The 15,442-nt window shown below is 39.4% G+C and overlaps 1 protein-coding gene across 1 annotated transcript; it reads right to left on the reverse strand.

Annotated features, from left to right (window-relative positions):
* Positions 1–5,769: 5,769 nt before the first annotated feature.
* LOC107860304 lies at positions 5,770–15,032 on the reverse strand. Its single transcript, XM_047407392.1, has 7 exons — positions 9,472–15,032; positions 9,132–9,385; positions 8,899–9,043; positions 8,280–8,481; positions 7,897–8,196; positions 7,117–7,808; positions 5,770–6,841 (listed from the first exon to the last, which is right to left on the reverse strand). The coding sequence occupies exons 1-7, from the start codon at positions 14,563–14,565 to the stop codon at positions 6,194–6,196; spliced, it is 7,335 nt and encodes a 2,444-aa protein (XP_047263348.1). The 5' UTR covers positions 14,566–15,032; the 3' UTR covers positions 5,770–6,193.
* Between the last annotated feature and the right edge of the window lie 410 nt (positions 15,033–15,442).

The following is a 15,442-nucleotide window of genomic DNA, read 5'->3' on the forward strand; positions in this document are numbered from 1 at the left end:
AAAAAAAAAAAACTTATTGGTGAAAACCCTCAGGGGCGCCATAAGACAATGATGAACGAGACAAGCGAAATTAGAGAGGTCAATTTAGAAAATCCTAGAAGGAATGATTTAGTCAAACAAGGTCTATCATAACAGGACAAAGATCAAGAAGGATGATTTGATTTGGTTGAAAGGTGCAGCCTAATTCGAGATTAGACAGTTTTGAAGGATCAAATATCTACTCCAAATTGTGTGTCATGCGTTATTGAAGTCAATATACACCTCCAAATAATCTTTCTTACTTTACGGGTAGAAATACCTTCTATTCAAACATAATTCTTTTATTCCTTCTTTTGATTTTTCCTTATTTCATTTTTTACACGCTTTGTTTTTATGCGTAAGTCTTGTATCAAATGCAAAATAAAGAAAGACGCGTAAAATTGACCATGGCTCCCAGTGAAATTGAGCAGAGATTGTTGGGCGTTCACCACCTTGACAAGGACAGAGAGCCAGTTAAGATAAGTGTTACGAGTGAAGCATTTGAAAATGAAGAGCAGAATCGTACTGAAACAAATAGAGATGCAACAGAATTTGAAAGACAAAGAATCAAGCTCGCCAACCAATTAGTTGAATCAACTGTATCAAGTTGGGGCAGAGATAAGGAAAACCTCTAAAGAATTCAAGGCCACAAACCAACCACCAATTTTAAAACTCACAATTTTTTTCTTCTTTGGTTGAACAGGGGCAAAGCAATCTTGTGAAGTTTAGTGAAAAAAAAAAAGCATAGCAAAGTTAAGTTTTCTTGAAATTTTCTCTTTTTGTTATACTCCTATAATTCTAAGTTCGTACCAATATAATAATAATAAAACCCCTCATATTCAAGACTGGGGCATTTTTTTTTTCTTTTTCTAACAAAAAAAATAATAATAATAATAATAAAAAATCCTAATCTTATTTCGTCTTCATAGGGCGCCATCCCCTAGTTGACATGTTATTCGTCTTCATAGGGCGCCACCCCCTAGTTGACATCTTTTTCGTCTTCATAGGGCGCCATCCCCTAGTTGACATCTTACTTCGTCTTCATAGGGCGTCTTCATAGGGTGTCATCCCCTAGTTGACATCTTTTTCGTCTTTATAGGGCGCCATCCCCTAGTTGACATCTTACTTCGTCTTCATAGGGCGCCTTCCCCTAGTTGACATCTTATTGCGTCTTCATAGGGCGCCATCCCTAGTTAACATCTTATTCGTCTTCATAGAGCGTCATCCCCTAGTTGACATTTTAGGAAATAAACCTTCCTATGTTCTTTCTTCATGTCTTCACAGGGTATGACAATCCCTAGTCACATTTTTAGGAGAGAAAATTCTAATTCTTTTTCATGCATTCATTAGGCATAACTTCCTTTGGTTGCATTTTTAAGAATAGGGTTCTTATTTTATCGCGCTCCTGGCCTAAATTTCTATCCATTCATTCATTTATTTACTTTTAAACTAGTTTAGTTCTTCTAATAACACACAAAATTTTCCTAATGTAAATTGGGGCAGAAAATTTTGTTTGTTTTGTTTCGTCTTCTTTGATGGCTTACAGGTTTTCTGCAAAGCACAGGTTTATCCAAGAATGGAATTCCATCTCCGGTTAAAACATAGAAGAATGATCAGTTTGAAGATAGTTAGAGTCAGCTTTGCATCCATAGCGGCCCAATATCTCAAGAGACACCTTCTTAGCTTCTGATCAGCAGAACAAGCATCCAAAGTATTCTATGAACTGTTCTTTGGTAGAGTATCAATGACTCAATCCAAATTTCAAGTTCAAGTCTCAAATCTTAATTTCAAGATCAAAATTTTGAGATCAAGGTATCCACCAGAAGAAGGTGAGGCAATAACTGAAGATCCAAGAGGAAGATCAGAAGCAAGAGGATCAAGACAAATAGAATAGATAGGATCTTGTACTTTTATTTCCAGTTTTATTTTTGATGTAATTAAAGGAGTAACGAACCGGAAACTCGACGGGACCTCAACTCGACTCTCCAATTCATCCACTCATTCCTACACCCATTGAAACTACACGTGACCTGATTCTCTTATAACCCGAGATATGTAGGATGCCCAAAGCCAGGGCTCAGTCACAGCTCTTTCCCACTTATTTACGTATTAATATTGAATAAAGGGTTTGGCCAAAAAATTAGTCATGTTTACTTCTTTGCTTGAAAATTCTTCATATTTCCAAGCAAAGAGGGGCATTCTGTAAACACCTAATTTTTTACCAAACCTAGGTGTTTTTGCTATTTTAGTGTTCAATTTCGTTTTAGGGTCTAAATTAGATATTTTAAATTTATCTTATTTTTACTAAATTTATTTTAAATTTTTTTGAAAAAACTACAAAAATAGAGTCATATTTTAAATAAGTTTTCATTTTTATTTTTTATTTATTTTTAGAAAAAAAAAAAGAAAAAAAAAGAAATTTTTCTAAATTATATTTGTTTCTTCTTTCAATTTTTAATAAAGAATGTTGTGATATTAATATTTCTTAACCATATTCCTAAGACTAGCTAATTAACTTATCTTGTATTTTGTTAGTTTTAAAATAGACTTTATTATTTTTATTTTATTTAAAATATTAATTAAAAAAAAAAAAGAATCCTAAACTACCCAAACCACCCACAAGTCCCACTCTCACAAAACCTCTCCCCCATTTTCCCATAACACACACACACGACAAACACACACACACACGACACAAACAAACACATACACTAATTATATAACACACACATGCACACAAAAATCAGGGGGGAGAAGAAAAAGACAACACACAGGAGAAGAGAAAAACAACGGAGGAAAAGAAAACCAAGAAAAAAAAATAAGCAGACAAGTTAAACTTCGAGTTTATCGTCCACGATTTCAAGTTCGTGACTCCTAGAATCAGTAGATTATAATAATTTTATCGTTGGGAATCGATCTTCTCAAAGGTATATCTCAATCACCCTTGTATAATTCAATATTACAATTATTCGGGACTCGATTTCAATATATTATAAAGTCTTTTTTATCACGTATCTATCTAACTTGCATTTAATCTTAATGTAATGTATAAAGCATGTCAGACTTACTATCACTAGATTTAGTAAAATTATTGTCATGTTCTATATATTATTGTATGTTCAGGTAAATATTTTATTATTATTATTAGTTGGGGTAAGCTTCGTGAATGTCTGACGTGTAGGTTTGTATACTAGGGTTGGTTGTGTTTCATGTGTATATTGTATATTCATTAGGGTAATATTCTAAAGGGTTTGCATGATCTAAGCATTTTTTTTTGAAAGAAAAATTACAATTAGGTCAAACTGTAATATGTCACTCTATCTCATATTATCGTTAACTTGTCATGTTTCTGATATCTTGGACAAAGAAAGATTCTAAAGTATCAGAATAATATTTTTATGGAATGACAAATTAAAGAATAAGATAAATTAAGAGAAATGGGTAGATTTGGGGTTTTTAGTTCTGGGGAAATGAGTAGTAGGTAGTAACTGTAGTCTTCGGTTTATGATGCTTTTGTGGTTACGTTGGTCGGTTCTGTTTAGTGTTGTTCTTATGGTCTAGACGCATGTAATATCTGGTTACATTATCTATGAACAAAGTTATGTTTCTAGTAATTCTATTGTTCGGCTGGTAGTTGATTTGTTTTGTTATTTGATAGATATGAATGTTTTATTTAAAAAAAAATAAAAAATTATATTCTTTTTTTTAATTTTATTTTCGTTGGTAAGGGAGTGAATTCATAAAATAACGAGTTAGGTTCTTAATCTCAAATAAATTAAGTTTTAATATACAAGTGAAAATTGACGATGAAGTTGGAAAGCCCTGCTACCGACCACTCGTTATAATTAAATTAATTTACTATTTGAAGCCAATTGAATTGGGTTGGGTAGGTTTTAAACCCATTAGGTGCTTATTTAGATTAGGAAAATAGGGACGACTCATAAATGCCATAAAGGCGCGAGAAACGTGCCAAAATTTGTGGTGAGGCCGAAAAGTACTACTATCGGTAAGCCACACGTCAATATAATAAATAATTTCAAAATAAACTAAAAGCGGGAGGCAAACAACTTTTAGGTTAACAAATATTTTAAATCCAAAAAAAAATTAATTTAAGCCAGACGTAAGTCATTAAAGCGACCGTGCTAGAACCACGGGACTCGAGGGGTGCCTAACACCTTCCCCTCGGTCAACAGAATTCCTTATCCGGATTTCTAGTTCGCAGACGAAAAAATAAAAATTGAAGAGTCATTTCCTTTTGAATAGGGATTCAATAAGGTGACTTGGAACACCCAAACTCAATTCCAAGTGGCGACTCTGTAAGTAAAGTAATCCCTTTTCAAAACGTCACTTTAATCGGAAAAAATCGTTTTCTCTAAAACCAACTCCCTAGCGGGGTCGGATGCGGTGAAAAATAGGGGTGTGACATAGGGTAAGGGTAAAATAAGATTATACTTTTAGTAAGGACATAATTGAATTAAAATAAGTAAATCATGGGATACCACTAAATCGGTGGTTAGTGAAAGTCCTAATGATTATCAAATCATGAAATTAAACTATATCATACCATATATTTTAAAAAATAATCAATAATAATCTAAAAATTACACAAATACACAACTTATGTTTTTAATATTACAAAAAATCTCAACTCTCTAAACATATTACAAAAATCCCGACATATACACAGAATGCTATGTATATGTCGACTTTAATAGGGAGAGATAGTAAAATAATTTAAAAAGTGGGAGAGAGTGTAATTACTTCCAAAAAGGTTGATATTTATGTTATTTATACTTTAATAATTATACTATATCATACCATGACAAACCACCATCCAAATAGAGTTTTAAAAGGAAAAAAAATAAAAAAATTCTGAGTGTTGAGGTTGCAATCTTTTTCTAGGCGGCAGTTACATAGTTTGGTAGTTTCTACTGTTGTGTGACGTTCTCTTGAAATATTTTGTAATTTGATTGTTTGCTTGCTATTTCTAATACTATTGTTAATTATCACTTGAACTTGATGTATCTCAATTGACGTTTTTTTTTTTTTTTTTTTTTAAGAATTTTGCAACGGAAGCGTCTGAGCTAGCTCATGTATAACTCAGATTCGAGTTAGTTTACTCATTACGTATCGATTTGACTATTCTACTTTCTCTGAATATCAATATGTTGACATTGTATTTTATAATTAGCGTAGCAGCTTGTAGTTTATAATTAGCGTACGACTGACTGTACGTTCAAATTAATGTGAAGTTGAATTATTCGCGCACCAGTAATGCATATAATTGCTCTCGTATAAATACATATACACATCCCTTTTAAACTACTAAAATAGTAGTTACTTAGCATCTCTTGCCACAAATGAAAGTACACCGCATAATTGAGATAGAATGCTTACTTGTTTTGGTAATTGCGAGGACGTTTGATGATTAATATAATAACGTGTCTCATAGACTGGCAGATGACGACTTTATGGCCCTTCCAATCAAGGATAGGAAAGAAACAGTGACATCATTATAGTCTAAATATTCCTTTCAACATCGAGCATTTCCACCAGAATCAATGTCAAGTATTAGACTCGCCATATACAGAAGCATTTGCAGGCATTCAGATGAGCCGAGTACTGTTTATCTAATCGAGCACTAAAAGAACTCTTAGACACCTTGCATGGATCAGTTGTTATCCATGCTCGAGCACTGTTTACCTAATCGAGCAGGCATCCCATCACTCAGTTATCATTTAACAGTGACGATAAATGGGAAAGGTTCCAAGCATTTCATTTTCCATGCGAACATAAGCCGTTCTAAAGCAAAACAAGAGCCGGTTACACCAGAAATAGCATGTTCCTTTTGTTTTGATATTAACAAATACCAAAGGGGACTAAATAAGAAGCCAAACAATAAGCAGCTGCCTAAAGTTTTGCAGATAACAGCCGGGCACAAGGTTCAATTTCAAATCTCAGCAGCCAAACCACAACTTAGTAATCCATATTCGGGACAAAATTGAGAGGATCACTATAATCACCACCAATCATCTAAAGTCCAAATTAAGTTATTTTCAGAGGCCACAAATGCAAGAAGGTAACAAAACTAGCTTGATTGTCCCACTGACATATGATAGATACTCAATAACAGATCTTACCTATCAAGATCCCTAAACAACCATGTGGTTTTTGCTCATCCCATGGTTTTTGTCCCACTAAGGGTCTGCTTAGCCACGTATATTTGTTTCACCTTAGTAGACGGAACTGCGCCCAAAGACTGATTTCGGCCATGGAAACCCATTCTGCGATGGGGCCAATCATTTCCAGACATATTTCTCTGAGACATCCCCCCACCCCTGTGATAGTTGTAGCCTGCAGTTTGATTCTGCTGAGCAGAGGCATTCTTCTGTTGGGTCTGCATTTTGAAACCACTGAGACCTTGATCTTTACCGCTGTTGCTGACGCCATTTCTGAGAACATCAATTTTGCCAGCATCTGCATTAGCACATCCAGAAGAGCTTTGACTGGCTAGACTCTGAGCAGAGCCACCGGTAGCCCCCGACTTGGAGGAATCTCCAAGACCCAATTCAACAGGAAAGTGAGCTGCATTGGCATCTGTCGCAACAGTAAAACTGGGGGTGGTACCATCAGAGGCTTCTGGAGGATGAGATTCCAAGAACCTATGGGTATTCAATGGCTGATCAACCGAATGACCGTGCCCAAATTTAGGAGGCAATGTGCCTTCAGCTTGCTGCTGCAAGGGGTGAGAAATGGGAACAGAATGAAGAGGCGATGCAGGGACATGAGACCAGCGAGCTTGAACAGGCATTTCAGGTGAAGTCTGAGATGAACCAAAAGCAAAGCAAAAGGCTATAAGAGAGAACTGCTTGCACTAAATAGATCATATAACAAAAATCTAGGGCATTACAGAGTCCATACTCTTAGGAATGAATCAATAAGTCATACAAGACGAAACAAAATGAAGACAATTATGATTATTTCAAAATCGATAAAGAGAGCAATTAAAATAGACATGCATACACCACCACAATGGGGTGAATGATTCTATAAGCCCTCCTCTTTTTGTTCCATCAATGATGCAATGGCATTCATTACCTGGAATGGAGATACATCAAACATGGCCAAAGGAGAAGCTATCGGCATAATTGGTGAAGCAGGGCCAAGGTGCTGAACAGTAGCAGGCATATTCGATAAATTCCGCTGAGAACCAGTCATATTTACGTTATTCATATCCACCTCGGTGATACCCATTGCGGAGGATGAAGGGGTGTGCTTCCAATCAGGCTGCTTTCCAGAAGGTAAATAAGTGGTACCCATAAAGCTCAATCCAACCTGGCCATACTGTCCAACCGGAGCAAAGTGATTATAGACCACCATGTGCGGCGGACCTTGAACCCCAGGGATGCCTCCAGGTGGGCTTAAGAAAGGCCCAGTGAACCCTGCTGGATGACCATAGAATGAGTCCAACGTAGAATGGCATTGTTGCCATGCACCAAGCGGCGCGGAGCTAGATACAGTAGCTTTCTGTGCCTGCGATTGGGAGCCACCAGACTCTTTATGAGGACCGAAGGCAAAAATAGGACCACCCAACACAGGATTCATCTCATAGAAAGGAAAATGTGATGGTGGGCCACCAGGAAAATGAGATAGGATTTGGCTCGAAGAATTCTGGGGACTTGGCAGGGGCGGCCACAATGATATCGGAGGAGTTTCAACATTGAGATCAGCAGGAAGAGATACGCTGAGAGACTCTTCTGCCCTTGATTGGCTACTCAATTGCTGATCACCTATCATAAAACAGACTGATTAATACAGGCAAGTGACAGAATAATCAGATGATAAACAAAGCATATTCGGATGTTACAGATTTTGTACCTTCAAAAGGTTTAGCTTCTGAAATAGCGGACCCAAGTCCACTACCGACCATTTCATCACTACTGATAGCTGCTACAGCAACAGCAGAAGCAGCTGCTTCAGCTTCCGCCTCAGAATCTTGTACATTTAGACATGGATCATTTGCACATTTATCTTTCTCAAAGAAAAGGGTACAATCATTTTCATCTGGAGAAATATTACGGGAAATTTGCACTTCAGATCTATTAGAACCTGGAGCTCCAATCCCATGTGAAACAACACGACTACTAGTATGAAGGACCGTTGGCGATGTAACAGCACCTGGTAAGCATGGGGGTCAGATTATACACATAAAATAATCATAACTTGAAGATACATACATATGAGATTACAAGGCGGGTTACCAAATTGAATTTTCTCGCCAGCAAGAAGGGAGTTAATTGGGCTTGCAGCAGAAGAAAAAGATTTGTCTTTTGTTAAGATGGATGGTGACGGTAAGACGGACTCAGTAACTGCACTGCCATGAGCTCCAACAGAAGCTACATGTGCTTCGAATCTAGCAGGGTTCATAGCCTCTTCAAGTTGGCTCTGTGACAAGGCCATAACCTAAGCCAAAGTGAGTTAGAAAATTTCTCGGAGCCAACGATTACACGAATAACAAACCACAAAGAAAATAGATCACATAGTCAACAATCTGATAAACAAAAGACCAACGAACAATTGCACCACCAATAACTAAGTGTTAAAATATGTGAATATCCAGGATCATTTAAAGCATGTGGTAAACAAAATCCAGAAATAAAGTAAGGCATTACCTATCTGACATTCAAGAAAAAAAATGTTTTTGATTTTGGCTCAAATATGGAAAAAAGGCGAGAATACAGCATCGAACTATTCCTTGCACATTCAGTCAGAATACAATCTAACAAAAGAAGTGACAATAATCTAACTGGAACTGGTAAAACATGGCTGAATCAAACATCACAGTTATTGAGTGGCACAACACCTGAAGAATGAGAATACCTGTTGATTGATCTGTGCACTGCCCCATGAGTTCAGAGGTGATGATGTAACATTCTCTGCATTTTTCTTGCTCTCAAACATCAAGCCTGGCTCAAGGTCATCTCCACCAGCAGAAACACCACCACTAGAAGGGGTTTGGTGCGACCTGTAGAAGTAAACAAACAACACAAAGATGAGCATTTCAGGAGGTCAAGAAGTTCTTTGGCTAAATTTAGTAACTAGAGCACACATACTTGGCTGTATGAAATTGCTTATCAGCCTGAGATCCACTGCTCCCTGCAGGTGTTCCAATTGGAGCCAGTGGCTGCGACACCACAGTAGTAAATCCAGTGGACACATCCTTATAAACAGATCCTTGCACCTCTGAACCAATAATATCTGAATAATTACTCTTATTTGGTATTTCTACACCCACAGACACAGAGATTTTATTTGGGCTATTTGAAATTGCACTACTTTGTCTGGTCGTCCGAAGTTTGCGTGGAGGCTGAGAACATGACAAAAAGTAGGTTACAGATAACACCGGACAAGTACCAAAAGATGGTAAAAGTAAACATGGGTAAGTCATGATACCTTGGAAACACGGGATTTTGCCTTGATTTCTTTTTCTCTTTGTTCTCGTCGATCATTCAGCATTTGCCTCTTAGACCTGACTTCAATGAAGTCATCTTCATCGCTAGGTGCTTCTATGCCAGGCTGTTTAAAAACACGTACAACACCACTCTGTAATGGAGCATCAACATCCTCCTCGGATACGTTCCTTTTTAGATTTCCCTCGCCACTGTGTGAGATATTCTGATTTTTGTGCAGTGATTCCCTTCCGTCATCTTTGCTTGGTTTGATACCAGAGTCAACCTCCTGAGAATCAGCATTTGTTGACTTAGAATCTAACTCCACATTTTGCTTCAATATCTTACCAGAATATGATCCTCTCTTTGATCCACTTTTTGCAAGAACCACTGTGGCAGCTCGTCCACCATGATTTAAATTATCACCATGACCAGAATCATTAGAAAAACCAGTGCTATATGATTGCCTACTATCTGAATTTTCCCGGATTCGAAATTCAGTTCGCTGAACTGTCCGACGAGGTCGTCTCTGAAATCTACTCGGCTCAGAATAAGGACCGTCAGAAACCGGGAAAGATGACCTAAAACTAGAACTTTTTACAGCATATGTGAATCTTTTCCCCTTGTTGCTGTATGCTCGGCCCTGAGCCCTGCCCCCAGCAGAATTTCTCTCATAAGAAACTGACTGAATTGATGGCAGCACAGAGGACAGGTTGCCATCAGATTCCTTCTCCTTAGAAGGCTGCACATGCCGATCTGCATTATTCAAACTCTTAGCTTCAACTTGGATATCTAACTCTGACACAAGTTTTCTATCACTAGCACCAGCAATCCCCGCAATGTTGGCCGTAAGAGTTTTGTTTTCTGCACTGCCTTGTACTGGCTTACTCTCATGAGGTCCTCCAGGCCTCACTACAGAACCATGTCCCTGATTTGCTGAAAGAGATTGAACATTGTCTTTCATCTGACTGGAAGTAGAAGCACCTTGAGAAGGTTGGGGAGGCATAGAACCTCCGGAGTTTTGATTGGCATTGTAATGAGCTTGCACATTGGGCTGACCAAAAGACATTGGCTGAGCAGTGATTGGCAGAATCCCTTGTGTGACAGTAGATGAATACCTAAGCTGACCAAATTGGAAGATAGGAGGCTGTGATGGATGCATATGAGAAAGGGATGGACCAACTGGTGGATGGAGATGAAGAGGCATTTGAATGGAACCAATTTGGATGGCCGGAACTGGAGAAGGTATCAGAGAAGGACCCGAAAACAGTCCAAACTGAAGCTTAACAGGCAAATCAGGTTGACTAGAAGACGTTATACTTGACACACTAGTCTGACCAACAGAAGATGGGGTACCAACAGATGAGAAAGTTTGCTGAGGACATAGGCTAGGGCAACAATAAGCATCAACACCATCCAATAAATGTGACGCTGCTGAAGTGAGAGGTTCAGTACTAGGTCTACACTCAGATTGTTGCATAATTTTTTCAGCTTCTTGGACCCTGTCAGAGGAGCTATCCAAACATGGCCCAGGGGCCCCTTCCACAGGATGAAGGCATTTTTCATCGACTTGAACCCCATTTATAGATCCACCTTCAGAGGTTTCAGGTCTATCAAATACACTTTCTTCATTCCTTGAATTCCTCTCAAAATCATCACTTGGTAGTGCAACTTCAACACCGTCATCAAAGCCCAAAACCAAGTTATCTAAATTGTGAGACGAATCTCCCTCACCTAATTGCAGATCTTCAAACTCTTGGTTCAGGTCAAGATTCTCATCATCTGCTTCACGCACTTCATCCTCTTCCCTATAACCATCATCATCCTCATCATACTCTTCTTGCTGCTGCAATTCACCATTATCTTCCACATTCCAGTCTTCATCCTCCGTGGCAGAGAGAGAGCTGGAAGCCATCTTCATGGCATCTTTTGCAGAATTATCATTTAATAGAGTACATTCATATCCAGAGAGACTTGCATTTTTACCTTCTGCCATAACAGATTCTGAAGGAGAATCCTCAGAGTCGTCCAACTCATCGTGAGAGAGATGAGGAGGAGAGTTTGGAGGGCTTGTGACTGATAGAGAAGATTGTGAATCGCATCTTGGGGTCATATCTTTATTCAGATTTTTGTCGTCTGCAAGAGCACTCTCTTGCTGGGTAGCAATAAGTTCAGATGGATGGCCACCAAAATAACCTGTCTGCCTTGTAGATTCACCTCCCCGAGGATGAGGATAATGGCTTTCATTGTCAACAAGGTTTGATGAACCAGGGTGATCATTCATACGCCTGAAAGTTCTCTGCATAGTAGAAAGTGAAGGTGGAGGAAGTACTCGTGGCTGTCTCACAGCATACCTTGACTTACCATAGGAGTAAGGCTCATCAGCTTCAGAATTTTGATATAGCCGGTCTGGGTAAGGGAAGCGAGTATTGCCACGAGAACGAGCTTGCCCCCAACCCAGATCACCATACCTATCTGCAAGATTATCATTGAACTCTGCGTCCATGTCCCTGTTCCTGATGTATGGATCGGCATCCATAGAAACATTCCACCTATGCTCTTTCCGATGGCCAAATTCATCTGTATATCCTTCACGTCCACCTCTGGCATAACTCCCAGAAGCCAAATATCCAGTTGCTCCTGATAAATCTTTCCGGGGAGCTGCTGCTCTGCCACCAGCAGAAACATCCCTTCTTGGACTATGATGACCAATATCTTGATCTCGTAGGTGCATTGATGAGCTGCTTCCATTCTCAAATACATCTCCCCTCCATGAATTAAAAGGTCTTCCTCTGTCTGGATAATCTGTGAAACCCTCTCGAGAGTAGTGCTGAGAACTTACATCAGAAGATCTGCTTAAGACGGGTGTGTCAAAAGATGCTGAAGTTGTCAACCGTTCCACCATCCTTTCACTCTCATCCCAATTATCCAAATCGGATGCCCCTGAAACATCAATTTCCTTGCTCATGGCAGATACTTTCTCATCAGTGGTGACAATTAAAGTATCAACTTTAGTCACTTCAGTCTGCCTCTTGGCTATCTTAGCCTCCAATTCCAAAAGTTTTTGTTTAGCAGCCTGCTTCCTCCTTTCTTCCTCCATGAAGATCCTCCTTTTCTCTTCCTCTCTCGCAATTCTCTGCTCTTCAGCTCTTCTTACTGCATCAAGACGTTCTTTTTCTGCCCTCCAAGCAGCTTCTCGTGCTTCTTCTTCCAACTTTAGCCGACGTTCTTCCTCTTCTCTAATCAGTCTCTGCCTCTCCTCTTCCTCCCTTCGAGCTTGCTCCAGTGCTCTTTCTTGTTCTTCCATAACTCGCTGCCGTTCAAGCTCTTGCATCTTTTGAACTCGCTCCAGTTCAGCCTCAAAAGATTCTCTGACAGGATCATAGAAATCAGTCTGCTTAGCTACATCTTTTTTTCTCTTGATCACCCCAGTAAGACCTCCAGAAAAGAGATCTCTTTCATCAAATCCTGCAGATTCAAAATCTTTCAGGTATGGATCCTCTTTGTATGGCCTTTCACCCCTTGAATGGACATTTTTCTCCCTGCCCACATTCAGAACAGGGTCACCCATATGCGGTGATCTCCCAACAGATGCAAATGAAGATTTTGACCCAGCATTGGTCTGAAATCCATCACGTCTGTATCTGTTGGACAGTTCACTACCAAGGCGATCTTGAGTTATGCGCTCGACCCCTCGATTGTTGGATGATGTTGTTGCATGATTCCAGCGTTGTTTGCCGTCGGTAACAAGACCCGTGTCATTCCTTCCATGTGAATAATCCCGATTTCCAGTAAAGCTTCCATCACGAGCAGTGTCCCCAAAATGTGGTGGGACATACTTGTTCTCTTTCACTATATCTTTGTTAACAACAGATCCACCCGAGCTAATGGCATTTCTGTCAGTTGCAACATCTGGAACATTACCATCTCTAGGAAGGATTGAGTTCCTCCATGTGCTTGCTTCCCTACCTTCTCTACTAGGTATTCTGAGATCCCTGCCATAGCTGTCACCTCTCTGGTCAGTGGAAAACCCATTCCCAGTCAGATTCTCTCTAGCAGCCCTCCTTTCATATTGGTTATGAGCAGCTTTATGGGGTAACACACTAGTTCGAGGCATGTCAAAATCCCTATCCCAATAATTATCAACTTTTGAAATCCCAATATCTCTGCCCCTATCTGAAAATCCATGTCCAGTGTCCCGTTCATCATCAGCCCAATCAAATCTAGGATTCAAACGGACTAGTGGAAGTGGCCCTGGAAAGAAATCGTCCTGCTTCCGAGGTTGATCCACTCTCCGAGCAGTGCTCAAACCATGAATTTCATACCCATTTTCTGACGGGCCATTTCCAGTTGCATGACGTGAAGAGTGTCCATGAGGACGCATATCAACCGACAAACTCGTGTTGTAACTGTCTCTTTGCTCATCAGATGATCCTTCACCAGATACTCGCTTCTGCTTCTGACTCAAACTATCCTTTTGCTTGTTTGTCTGTCCAGAAGAGACAGGCAACGCAGCTTGAAGAGAAGGAAAATCCTCACCTCTCAAAACTGAGACTTTCTCAACTGTCGAAGGAAATACTTTCGCAGGACCAGTAACTGCAGCTCCAGTACCACTTACACGAGCTGAAGGAGGCATATACGATCCACTAACCTGGTTAATACCATCAATACCATGCCCAGTATGATCCAAACCATCGACAACCTGACCATCACTATTTACATCTTTCTCTTGCAATGCAACAGCAGCAGGCTTAGTCCAACCAATACCAGAAGACGATGGCCTCGGCCCACTTCCTTGACCACCACCTCCTGATGTCCCACCACCAGATCCCGATAAATCAAATTTCTCATGCTCTTTCCTCAATGAAGGCAAATTCAAGGGGGGTGGTACAGATAATTTCGGTCCAACTTTCTGGGCACTCCGATGCCGTGACAGAACAACCATCCCTCCACTGCCCGACCGACCACGGCCGACTGCCGCGGCCTGTCCATAAGAACCACTATAAGATTTATTATCATGATGATGAAAAGACTGTCCATATGATTTATTCAAATTCACAGACACGAATTTGCTCCCAACACCGCCATGATTGGCCATATCAGAAACCCACAACGCATCAAATAGTATATATAACAAATATTTCCCCAAGCCCCCAAAAAGAATGTTTATCAAATAACAAAACCCTAGGAACCAACCCACTCTCACCTAAATAACCTCAATAGGGAACAAATTTCTTATTACCGGTAATAAATCGAATTAGAACGGGTAATTGAACAGTATTACTTGGCTTGGCTAGATAGATTAGGGTTTGGATGGGAAATCGGGTCGTTGGATCAGGTGAAAATGAGCAGGTAGGCGTACGATAATGAGCTTACCTCCGACGGCGTAAGATAAATGACGGCGATGTTTAACGTGCGCCGCGTCTAGAGATAGAAAGAGAAAGAGCGAATGACGTTGAGAGAAGCCCTACTGCTCTAGTCGTCGGACAATAGAGAGAGATCACTTCTCTTTCGTTTTTAGAGAGAGAAGCAGAATGAGCTAAACATTAGGGATTATCGTTTTGTCTTTATCGTTTCTTACCCAAATTTATTATCTAATTACATTTCTCACCGCGATATTTGTTCGGTTTCGTCAATGTCGGCCCATGACTTCTAGCGTGGAGCATTTTGGCACAATTATGTCGCTTAATTTTCCAAAAGTACTTATGCAAGATTTATTAGCGAGTTGAAAAAAAAAAAGAAGAATTAAGATCCAATTTGGGAAAATAATTGTACATTGATATTTTTGCAAGGATTGCTAGTAATTTAAAATAAATTATTTTTTATACTTTTATCATGTATGTTTAGTATGTAATATTTCATGTCATATCTTTGGTACTTGAAATTATATTGTGATTGCTAGAATTCTTGCAAGAATTAGATAATATGATTACCAGATCTCCTTATGTCGAGGCTGTGTGATTTTTATTTATTTT

This window comes from Capsicum annuum, chromosome 2 (genome assembly GCF_002878395.1).
Source record: "Capsicum annuum cultivar UCD-10X-F1 chromosome 2, UCD10Xv1.1, whole genome shotgun sequence".
NCBI lineage: Eukaryota > Viridiplantae > Streptophyta > Magnoliopsida > Solanales > Solanaceae > Capsicum > Capsicum annuum.